We start from the raw sequence: 12,423 nt of genomic DNA, 5'->3' as shown, positions 1-12,423 counted from the left end.
TCTGCTTTAAGACAAACGTTTGTGTTTTACAACATTTCAATTTGCCATTACACACCACTCAATGACATCATAAAAGCAAAAATGAATAATAACGACATTTTACAGCCCAACACTGATGTCATACTTGGCTGAGACACTACTAGCAGCACCTGCTTCCTTGTGCAGGAGTTCGTATTCATTATTGGGCAGGTCCTCCTCATCATCCTCGGTGTGACTGAGGGAATTTACAGAGTTGGACGTGGATCGCTGCGGAGACCCGTCCACGACTTCAGCGGGCTGCAGGAAGGCAGTGTGGACGTCCTGGATGTGCACCTTCAGCTCGTCGTAGGATTCGGCACGGAAATCGCAGCCGTCGCACTGCAGCACCTCCATCGCTAAGGACCCCCTGGAAAATCAGGGAAACCTGGACAGAGACGGAGGAAGCCAGTTACACCATTTAGCCGAGACACGAGCACTCTTAGGCACCGGTGCATAGCTGTCTTAGCATGCCGAAGACGTTACACATTAAAAATCTATGTGATCCCACACACCAGAGAGAAAACACTAGAATTCTGACAATATGGAAAACAAAAGACTTTTTTTTTTTGATGACCGGACAGCCTGTTCCAAGAACGATGGTTGATGGGGGATTAAGGGCCGATATGTTCCATTTTTTATTACCTTGGGATAAGCTGGAGCCAGAGAACACCAGTGTGTCTCAGTATTTACATCAGACAGTTCTGGCAGATTGCATCATGTCTTTCTGAAACACGATGGAGCATATTCAGGCATGGATGAAGACTACCCTGGTCCTTGAGATGCCATTATGATTATGGAACCATAACCTGGAGGTGGCATCACTATACCTCAAGACCTCGTGGCCTCTAGTGGCACCACTAATCAATGCCCAGCAAAAAAGACTCATTATCAGCCTTACAGAGAGTCATTACGTCCATCTGTTTTCATCTTTCTGATCAATATTTTTTCATTAAAATATGGATGGCTGCCATTTTGTTTGAGCAGAAACATGCTGCTGTGACACCAATGACACATGTAGTGCAGGTCTCTCCCTGGAGATGTGGACTGATTCACAGCTCCTAACAAATAATGGCAACCACCGTAATCACCAAGGACAAACTTCACAAAACGTGCCTGGTACATATAATCTTCAACATAATATTTAAGAATGTCACAAAACACACAAGTACAATTGTCATTCCTTTGATTCCTACTTCTGAAGATAGTACTGAAACAACGACATCTCCTAAAGTAAATGAGACCAGTCTATGAAAGATTTAGGACCAATTATGACCTACAAAAAATTGTTGAGAAAAGAATTTATGCCAGACATGATTTAAAAATGCACCTGGGAATAATCTAGCAATTCAACTTTTGCAAAATGCATTTGTTAGTGTTGGCTGGTGAACAGTGAGGAGTTCAGATAGGGGTTATTTTTTCTGTGGATTAAGGGCAAGAATATTCTGCATACACTAGGGTTAGGGCAAGTATGAGAATATTCTGCACTCTAAGGTCAGGGTAAGGGCAGGAATATTCTGAATACACTAGGGTTAGGGTAAGGGCAGGAATATTCTGAATACACTAGGGTAAGTGTAAGGGCAGGAATATTCTGAATACACTAGGGTAAGTGTAAGGGCAGGAATATTCTGAATACACTAGGGTAAGGGTAAGGGCAGGAATATTCTGAATACACTAGGGTAAGGGTAAGGGCAGGAATATTCTGAATACACTAGGGTTAGGGTAAGGCCAGGAATATTCTGAATACACTAGGGTAAGTGTAAGGACAGGAATATTCTGAATACACTAGGGTTAGGGCAAGGGCAGGAATATTCTGAATACACTAGGGTAAGGGTAAGGGCAGGAATATTCTGAATACACTAGGGTAAGGACAGGAATATTCTGAATACACTAGGGTAAGGGTAAGGGCAGGAATATTCTGAATACACTAGGGTAAGGGTAAGGACAGGAATATTCTGAATACACTAGGGTAAGGGTAAGGACAGGAATATTCTGAATACACTAGGGTAAGGGTAAGGGCAGGAATATTCTGAATACACTAGGGTAAGGGTAAGGGCAGGAATATTCTGAATACACTAGGGTAAGGGTAAGGGCAGGAATATTCTGAATACACTAGGGTAAGGGTAAGGACAGGAATATTCTGAATAGACTAGGGTTAGGGTAAGGGCAGGAATATTCTGAATACACTAGGGTAAGTGTAAGGACAGGAATATTCTGAATACACTAGGGTAAGGGTAAGGACAGGAATATTCTGAATACACTAGGGTAAGTGTAAGGACAGGAATATTCTGAATACACTAGGGTAAGGGTAAGGACAGGAATATTCTGAATACACTAGGGTAAGTGTAAGGACAGGAATATTCTGAATACACTAGGGTTAGGGTTAATACACAAATATTCTGCATATGCTCAACGAGAACAAGCGAGCTACACTGCAGACACAGGGTCTTTGGAAATCTGCAGTTTGGCCTAATCCGTTAGCCTTTGCATTATAACACATCTGAGCATGCACAGTTGGTGGTTTCTGCAAGTTTCATCAAGACGATATAAAAAGCACCAATGAAAATGAAACTCTCATTTAGCATTGAGCAAACGTTCTCTGTTCCTCAGAGAGCCTTGAAATCTGTTAAAACAAACACAACATTGAACCATTCTGACCTCTTCTAAAAAAAAAAACACCTTCCTCATACTCTTAAAGGCAAATTGAGTGACTACATCCAGTAAGTTTGAGCCCTTGGACTGATAAACAGGAGTGTAAACACGCCTCTCTCTCTCAAGCACAAGGACATGGGGACTTTGATTATGAAGACCTCATACAAGCCACGGCTTTGAACTGCTACACACAAGGCCAGAGGATCACTGTATCACTTAGGAGATGCGACGGAAACACTATATGCTCATGGTATGCAGTAAAACACCCCATCAAACTGAGGAATTACTTCGGATCACTTTGCTAATACAACAAGCCAGAATACTGAAGAACAGAAAAAAACTGAAGCACAGGAACACGTGAACTCTCTCACCCTAACAATAACCACTAGCACTAATCCTAATCACTAACTAACTTTAACTACTAGCACTAATCCTTATGACTGACTCTAACCCTGACCACTAGCTCTAATCCTAATCACTAACCCTACCTCAAACCACTAATCCTAACCCTATCTCTATTCCCTCCTCCGGATCTGGAAGCGTATGGGCAGATAGGTGTTTGTGCCTCCGTTACACACTGCCCTGCGAACATCTGCAGGAGGCCCCGTTTCACTCACTCCAGGTCAAGTTTCAGCCTGGAGAAAAAGCTCCACCCTGATTTCTTTTGGCAGTGGAGATGAACCCGGAACATAGCGACACGCCCTGACTATCTCCACATATATGTGAGAACCCTACTGGTGGGGCACACAGACACGGACACATATGCACACGTGTGCACAGATAAACACACACACACACATGCCCACAAATACAGACACACGCGCAGATACACACACAGACACACACGTGAGGCAGAAAATGAAACAATCAAAGCTCGGTAGCATTCCTCCTGTGCTTCAGTGCCGCGCTGGGCTAATGGGGTAGAAACTATAACGCTTTCATCTGCTCACCACGGCTCCAACAGCCGCAGAGCCACACGGATCCTTTTGGTTATGGCTATTTTAGGTGGCGAGCGCCTGCGCTCAGGTGCCGCATTCCAGCGCAAAACACAGACCCCACCGATCAGGACCCACCGATCAGGACCTCACCGATCAGGACCCACCTCCGTAGCGGTCTGGATTCTGCGGAGCTGCTGACGGCATCCTGACTGCCAGATGAACCATTCCAGCGCACCACGCCTGCTTAGCTCAGCAGAAAAAATAACAACAACAAAAAAAAAGAACAGAAAAAAGAAAGATAGAGGAAAGGGGGAAGAGCTTCAGTCTTGCCAGCCTGACTTAGGGCTTTTATATCTAGGACCAAAATCCAGCACAGCTTTGGATACACAAACGTACATATCAGAGTCTCGGGCTGGGGTCAGGAGGTCACTCAAAATAATAATAACAACAGTAATAAAATAATAACAAATAATCTTTTGGGAACTGCCAGCTAAGCTCCACAAGGGGTCTAAAAATGCAAAGCATGTCTGAACTTCCTTTATTCAGACCTCAGAGCATCTGCAGCTTTGGAATCAAGAAAGCCAGTGTTTCGGTGTGTGTGTGTGTGTGTGTGTGTGTGTGTGTGTGTGTGTGAGAGAGAGAGAGAGAGAGAGAGAGAGAGAGAAGTGAGCAAGAGATAGAAAACAAGTAGATAAGTGAAGAAAGAATGGAGGAAGAGAAAAAGGACAGAAACACTGAAAGACTAGTCAGTACGACAGAGGGGGAGAGAGGAGAGGGGAGAGAGGGGGAGAGGGAGAGATAGAGAGGGAGATACAGAGGGTAAGAGATTGGAAGGGAGGAGTGAGAGAGGCAGAGAGAGAGAGGGAGAGGGGAAAGAGATGGAATAAAAGCAAAAGCACACAGTGGTGGGTGAAGGGGGGAACTGGCTGCATAGCTCAGGCACCTGGGAGACCTTTCTCTCCGCACACAGAGGACACAGCCGTCTGACTCGGCCCCCTGGATTCCAAAGTCTACTGACATTTGTTAATCACCAACCGGTCTCTCCGCATCAGCCGGCCGTGCCAGGAACCACACCCTCTACTCCAACACGCCGGGAGCAGGAGCAGCTGCCACACAGACGGCCTCCGAGCGAACAGCTTCACCAGAACGGAGGGTTGGGCCCAAACCGCCCACCCACCACCACCTGGGGCGGTAAGACCTCCACCACCACCAGGGGCGGTTAGGAGAAGCAGTAAATAGGGGAGGGCTTGGAGGGGCAGGACTGCACATCCCTGGATCCGGACCCAGATTATTGGATCTAGACCCGGATTACGGGATGTGGACCCAGATTACTGGAATTACTGGATCTGGACCCAGATTACAGGATCTGGATGGATTTGCATTCATCTGCCCTCACCGATCCAATCAACTCTCACAGACCTCAACAACAAAAAAAATGATTGAGAAAATCGGAGGCTGTTCTTTTTCTCACTGCATTATCAATAATGCTGTTAGTTCACACAGACAAGCTGCCAATGGGGGAGGATGAATGAAGAAGAAATACATCCTACTGCTAGATAATACAGAATGTGTTCTACACACTTACTGTACAACTTACTGCTATTTACAAGACCATCAGATTTACCCAAACACTTGAGAACACAGGAAGGCGCCTTAGAACCACATCAAATTTTTAATGCGTGCATAAAATCCAAGCTGCTAAACACAAGCCCTTGAACCACTGTCCTCATTCTCACTGACACAGGAACTGAAAGTACACGGCTCTTTTACTTCAAAGCCGTAAACCGCTTTAGTTCTGGCTAAAATACTAACTGGAAAAGGACTCAACCTGGTTGTGAGGGGGGGTGTCCCCTACACCTCCCTCTAGGGAGACGGTGTTTCTTACATCGTGAGTCACGTTATATTAAACACCTGATGCGGGTCGACTGGGTCCAGCCACAAATTTTTGCTCACAGCCACGGCAACGCGAGTGATGTCTGTAAATGTGCAAGTGCACCAGAGAAGAGTGCAAGAGAGCAAAGTTTCTATAGTTAGACGACCACTAGACCACAAAAACCAGTAGGTGGAGAGTACGAGGATCCTGGCGCCCAGAAAAGCAGGTTTAACTTCTTGTGAGCAGTGCTTTCAGAATGCACCACACACTTGTCCGACACGCAGCCGAGCACTCTTCCCTCGTCTGGCAAACACGGCACACGGCTGCTCAACTTGTCACGGCAGCCGGTGACATGGAGCACTGCCTCCGTACTTCAGAGAAGGCCCCCACCGTGGGCCGGGGACAGGGCCCGAGTTACACATGCACCAACAGAATGTAGTCCGCCGCACAGGCGTGTGGGCTGGCTCTCCACAGCCGTCTACCAGAGCCGAGTGTCTCCGCGTGAAGGGTCCAACCTGACACGGTGAGAAAAAAAACGATGCTTTGAGAATCATGATGGCAATCCGTGTCTGTCGTAACGGTAGTGCGCTACAGACACCACTTCCTCCGTCCACAGGACACACCGGTTCCCTACATTCTAGTTCATCCAGTTTTTCACCTCAGTGTTTGTCCCCAAATTCTCAAGATCCGCCCTCAGCACATGATAAAGAGGATTAGCTCTCACTCCAACAAAGACAGATATTAGCATCATTTGATTAGGCATTATGTAACCACAAATGTAATACATATGATGATGTGCAAGTGTACGAATGCCAGGTTCCTTAAATCAGCCGCTCTATGAAACCTGCCTCCAGGACTGGGTTCCTTAAATCAGCGGCTCTAAATCAGCCGCTCTATGCCTTGTTCTCACAGTTTGGTCCACAATCTGCTCTTGCCCTTCAAATTCTCTCCTTAGATCATTTGTGCACAACTTGGAGGCATGTTTCAGGTTTCAGATAAAAATTTTGCTCAATTACAAAGAACTGAACCTTATTTAATAGCATTCCTGTGTAAGATGCCATGTTGCTTGAAACCAGCATAGAGCTGTTTTGGTACTGGGACATATTTAGATTTATAAATTTTTATAAATCTATAAATTTTTATAAATCTAAATTTTTTATATTTAGAAATATAAATTTTTTTTATTGTACTGATACAATATTGAATCTTTGTATCAATATTTCTTTTAAATGTATTTTTTTGTATGTATAATTCAGTTAGCACTAGTTACTAAAGGCCAACGTACAGGATTCTGCCTTAGCTTTCATCAAAAAGCTTGCCAACGTGAGACATACGCATTTGACCGTCTTCACACGCTCTCACGCCACACTTCCGATTTCTCATGCGGAAAAAAAAATCAAGTTTACTTACCTCTGATCCATATCTATGATTCAATGAGTTACTAGTTCGCTCTGGCGCCAACCACTGGCGATCGATCGATCGTGATATAATACTTCATTTGTGTCCATTTTACACTGCCCCAGTAACAATTTACGTTTGTAAACGTAACAAATTACGTCAACAAATTACGTTTGCCACCCCCTCCAGGTTAAAATCTCATTCCAAGTGATCTTCAAAAGTTGGCAACCCTGTTGTGATGTATCGTGACATATTTTATAGGGAAATACTTGACAATACCCAGCACATATGTCAGCCGTAATTTACAAAAAAATTGGTGATCCAACTCTTTCCAGCACTGTAAGCCCAGTCCATGATTCTATCCTCTCCATGCTGTGCTAACTCTAACCCCCTCCATGCTACACTAACTCAAACCCTCTCCATGTTACGCTACCTCTTAACTCTAACCCTCTCCATGCTAGGCTAACTCAAACCCTCTCCATGCTACGCTACTTCTTAACTCTAACCCTCTCCATGCTACGCTAACTCTTAACTTTAACCCTAGGCAGTGAACTCTTAATGATCTGCAGAAGTTTTTCCAGTTGGGCTGGGATTGAGATGTGTAGCCCCAGCTTGTGTCTCGGGGGTGCGTATTCACCAGCGTTAGAAACCTGTGACTGGAACTTGTTCTACGATCCTGAAGTCACCTTGTTCAGTTATAATGTATGCCATTTTTAATGTTTCTGGCCATAGTTGGTAAACACCTGCAAAGCTCTTCCTACTTATCTGGAAAATTGACCTTCACTTCTAAAAGTAATTACAGATGGCTTTTTCTTCCACTTAGCTAAGATTGTAATTTCCTGTTCCCATATGTTTAGAGGATGATGAACCATGCTACCTGTTGCTACAAATGTTGTGGCTGACTGAGACAGACATAAGCACCAGGCCGACACAAGAAAAAACAGCATTTTATGAATTAAGGTATTCTGTTGTGTTGGAAACGTCCAAGAGCAGCTTTGCCTTCCCTTAAAGCTGTGAAACAGAGCATTGCCATACAACACTAGCTGTCCTGGTGAAAGCTGACCAGCACATGACCCAACCAACATAACCCACATGACAAAATTAAAAAACACAAGATGTTTTCAATTAAAACTACATTTTCTCTGTTCTGCTCCTAAAGGTCATGGCCAATTCTGCGCATGCACACACACACACACCCACACACACGCACACGCACACACACGCACACGCACACACAAACCTGACGAAATTCAACTTCCTCACACCATGTGACCACATGACCATCAGCATCAGCTCAAGTTCATTTTTAGAATATTAGGAAGTCAAGCAGTCAAACATTTAGGGATAAAACACTGACCTCATCGCCCAGTTCTCCTGACCGGTGAGCGAGATCAGTGGAGGATTCAGCAGTGTTACGCTGATCTGGACACAGGCTTCAACTATGTTGCTCGTGAACCATCCTCAGCTGTGCAAGCAACGTATTTCACACACAGTGCTCACACAGCTAATGAAGGACCTATGTGTGAGACTTCCCGTTTCTCTGAAAACCTTGTACACGACACTGCAATTTTGAGCACATCTGCATCTTTAACCACGGTTCCTGCAGTTCCTCTCCCCCTGGAATCTTCTTCAGATCATCTTAATAAATTCAGAATTCAGAAATCATACTCTTTGAGGGCCCTCAGTTTATCTCCTACAGATTAAACAAAAACATCAAAGATATGCTCATCAAGAGTGAGATAAATTATCAGACGGATAATAACTGTGGTGCTGTAATCCGCAACCGCTCTAGATGTGCTACATGAACATTTATCAACGCAGCCACTGAAATAACAGGTGCAAAAGGATCGTCTGTTAGCAGTCACTACTCCTCACGCGCTACTGCAGGACGGCAATGTAGCGCATAGTGGAGAAACCGAGAGAAGGCTTGCTGATCGTTTTGCTGAACACCTTCAGACCAGAATTAAGGATTTGTCATTTCCAGTGGCGAAGGCATTCTGATGCTAATGGCCACTCCATTAATGACGTAGCCGTTTGCATTGGCAGCTGTTGCTATGGCAGCAAGGTTAGAGAACTTACACTCGCAGAATGTGAAATGAATGTTATGATTTAAATGTCTGTTTTTTTTTTTCCAACATAAAGTGATTGCACTTCCTAGAAACATTTCAGAAGCACTTTCCTTGGACACCTGCACAGGTGATTATTTTGTTTAATGAATATTCCAAGTGAATTACTGCAGTGTACATGGATAGATGCATATGAGAGATGCAAAGATATTCACAATTGCAGTGAAGTACACAAGGTTTCCAGAGAAACAGGATGTATTGGACAGAGGTCCTTCATCAACTGTGCAAAGAGAAGTGTACTTTGCTTGGCTTGCATAGCTGATGAAGGACCTCTGTCCAAAACATTGGGAAGGCTGTCCACAAGGTTTAGGAGTGTGTTTAGGGGATCTTTGACCCAGTGGAGGAGCCAAAGGGGGGGGGGGGGGGGGGGCAGGGGCAGTTGCCACCCCCAACAGAGCCCTTGCCAAACCCATACTCATCCATCAGATTCCCAGATGGAGAAGCGTGATTCATCACTCCAGAGAACGCACATCCACTGCTGTAGAGTCCAGTGGCGTTGTGCTTTACACCACTGCATCTGACGCTTTGCATTGCACTAGGTGATGTATGGCTTGGATGCAGCTGCTTGACCATGGAAACCCATTCCATGAAGCTTTCTGCACACTGTTCATGAGCTAATCTGAAGGCCACATGAAGTTTGGATGTCTGTAGTGATGGACTCTGCAGAAAGTTGGCGACCTCTTCACACTATGTGCTTCAGGATCCGCTGACCTGCTCCGTCAGTTTACATGGCCAACCACTTCATGGCCGAGTTCCCAAACACTTCCATTTTCTTATAATACAGCTGACAGTTGACTGTGGTGGGAGGAAATTTCAAGACTGGATTTGTTGCACAGGAAGTGATTGGAACACTTGATTCCGATTATTTGAATGGGTGACTGAATACTTCTGGCAATACAGTGTACATGTATATATTATACCACCACCTAGACACTGTCTAGACAAGGCCGTCCCTCAAACCTCAACTCCAGATCCATGAGGATAGTTTTGAGGGAAGCTACTGAGGCCAGCAGTCACTTTGAAGGAGCCACAGAGTTCAGTGGCTGAGACAGGAGTGAAGGTGCACCAGTCAACGATATCACGAGCCCTGAATACAGCAGACCTGTACGGGAGGGAGGCCAGACAGGAGTCATTACTGAAGAAAAACCACATCAAAGCACATCTGCAGCTGGCCAGAAAGCATCTGAGTGACCCAGCTAAAATGTGAGATAAGGTTCTGTGGTCAGATGAGACAAAAATTCAGGGTTTTGGAGAAAATTCAAAAAGTCCTTTCTTCAACAAACACCCACAGTGAAGTACAGGTGTGACACAGGTCTGTTGGGATGCTGCTCCACAGTGGGGACTGGACATCTTAAAGTGGATGGATGGATGGATGGATGGATGGATGGTGTAAAGTACAGGGAGACACTGCAAGACCATCTGTTTTGGTCTCCAGAACTAAAGGTGGGGAGGACCTCCACCGTTCAGCTGGACAATGATCTCAAGCACATGGCCGAAGCAACACAGGAGTGGCTGAACAAAGATTAATGTTCTACCATGACCAAGTCAAAGTCCAGATCTCAGTCCAATCAAGAATCTGTGGCACTGTTTGAAAACTGCAACTCTCAAGCATCATTCAGCCAATCCTGGTGATGCTGAGGGGGTTGTGAACTTCTCTAATGCTTTGGAAATCTAAAACATTTCAGCTCTTTTTCCACACATTAACATCATAAGAAATTACAAAAGTAAGAAAAATAGGACATAATAGCACACCGGTAATGTCATATAATAACAACATTATAAACCAAACTGTAAACTTAATACCCATCTAACTGTACAAATGATACATTTTTCTCACACTTCCAAAACAGGACTTTGGAAGAGACTGTGTGACACGGTTATAATCTTCTTCCCCAAAACCATTGGCTTTTATTTCACAGCAAATCCGTTCCAGGAAGCAGATGGCAGTAGAACTAGGTCAACCATTAACCAACCAACATCTCAAAGAAGCAACCAACAAAAGCCCTTCCCGAAGACCACAGTTTAGCAGTTAAACAACACTTTTGTGATGCTTTAATTAAAACAAAAGCAGAGAGGACACTATTTAGAAACCTTTGAGGAGGGTAATGATGGTTCTTCTTCCATTAATAAATCACTTCTCCATGCCAGTCCAGTCATGGACGGTCATAAGCACAAAAGTGACCTGCTATATCTCGACTACTAAATGTAATACAGTGTTCCTGAGGTAGAAACTAGGTGTAATTTTTGTAACAAACAAAAAAGCTTACGCTGGTAGTGTACACTAACAGGGCAGCAGAGACAATGTTTTAGAAGCAACATCAAATATCAGTTAATACCAAAAGAATACCCCACAGTATCCTGTCAGGAAGTAGGGCTAAACGTGTTTGGTGTGCACTGTATTTGTGATCTGATTACAGGCTTTGATGGCACGTTTGGGTTGAATAAATGCCCTTAAAGTATCAAGAAGAGGAGTGTGTGGCACCAAACGCCTCAGCTGGCAAACAAAAAGCAAAAGAGGCACCTGCTGGAAATGTGTCTATGCACACACACACACACACACACACACACACACACACACACACACACACACACACACACACTCACACAAACACACGCTCGCACACAGACAAAGACACACACCCACACACTCACACACACACACACACACACACACACACACACACACACACACACACACACACAAACACACACACACAAACACACACACACACACATTTCTATGCACACACACACTCACACACACTACATGTTTACACACGCGCCTCTACAGTACAATGTTGAATAGCATTACTGGTAGAATACTGAATATCTAATAAGAAACATCTTATCTTCTTATCTAATAAGAAACATCATCTTATTTGAATGACACAATAGTAAACAGAGATGAGCAAACTGTAAGGCTAACACACACACACACACACACACACACACACACACACACACACACACACACACACACACACACACACACACACACACCAACGTGCTCGGCTTGTTCTGTTGCTGCTTCTCTTCTCCTGACTAGGAGACCTCTCTTTAAAAACACCATCAGGACCAGCTGGCTCTTTCTACTGCTCCTCCACTGAAATGAACAGTTGTTTGATTCGTACAGCAAAGTCTGACCATATCTGTTTTAAAGCAGGTGGTTACTTTAAGATTGCCCTTTGACCCCTAATACCAAGTCGTAGCATTCACCCTGATGAAACACACACTTGAAATCCGCACACACACACACACACACACACACACACACACACACAGGCTCTCTGTGCTCTTCTCAAAGAGCCGAAGACACTGCCCACTTTAAACATCCTGTTTCATGCACTTCACTTTAGGACCTGCAGTCAGACTATTGAGTAAAGGCCGCGCAATCAGGCCGCAAGGCGTCGGCAAGCATAAG

General features: G+C 44.6%; 1 protein-coding gene across 7 annotated transcripts in view; it reads right to left on the bottom strand.

The window, feature by feature from the left end:
* Nucleotides 1–12,423, bottom strand: part of znf462 (zinc finger protein 462) — a 50,564-nt gene that overhangs the window by 26,668 nt on the left and 11,473 nt on the right. For 5 of the 7 annotated variants that reach the window (XM_076979359.1, XM_076979354.1, XM_076979358.1 and 2 more), the window contains exon 2: nt 150–403. In XM_076979359.1, coding sequence (XP_076835474.1) covers nt 150–372 — 223 coding nt within the window. In that variant the 5' untranslated portion in view covers nt 373–403. Of the gene's footprint in view, nt 1–124; nt 404–3,769; nt 3,848–12,423 lie in introns of those variants that run through there. The other 2 variants (XM_076979357.1, XM_076979360.1) reach the window with 2 other exon arrangements.

Source organism: Brachyhypopomus gauderio, chromosome 18 (assembly GCF_052324685.1).
Source record: "Brachyhypopomus gauderio isolate BG-103 chromosome 18, BGAUD_0.2, whole genome shotgun sequence".
Taxonomy (NCBI): Eukaryota; Metazoa; Chordata; class Actinopteri; order Gymnotiformes; family Hypopomidae; genus Brachyhypopomus; species Brachyhypopomus gauderio.
Note: the sequence above shows the minus strand (reverse complement) of the source record. Positions and strands in the feature narration are given on the sequence as shown.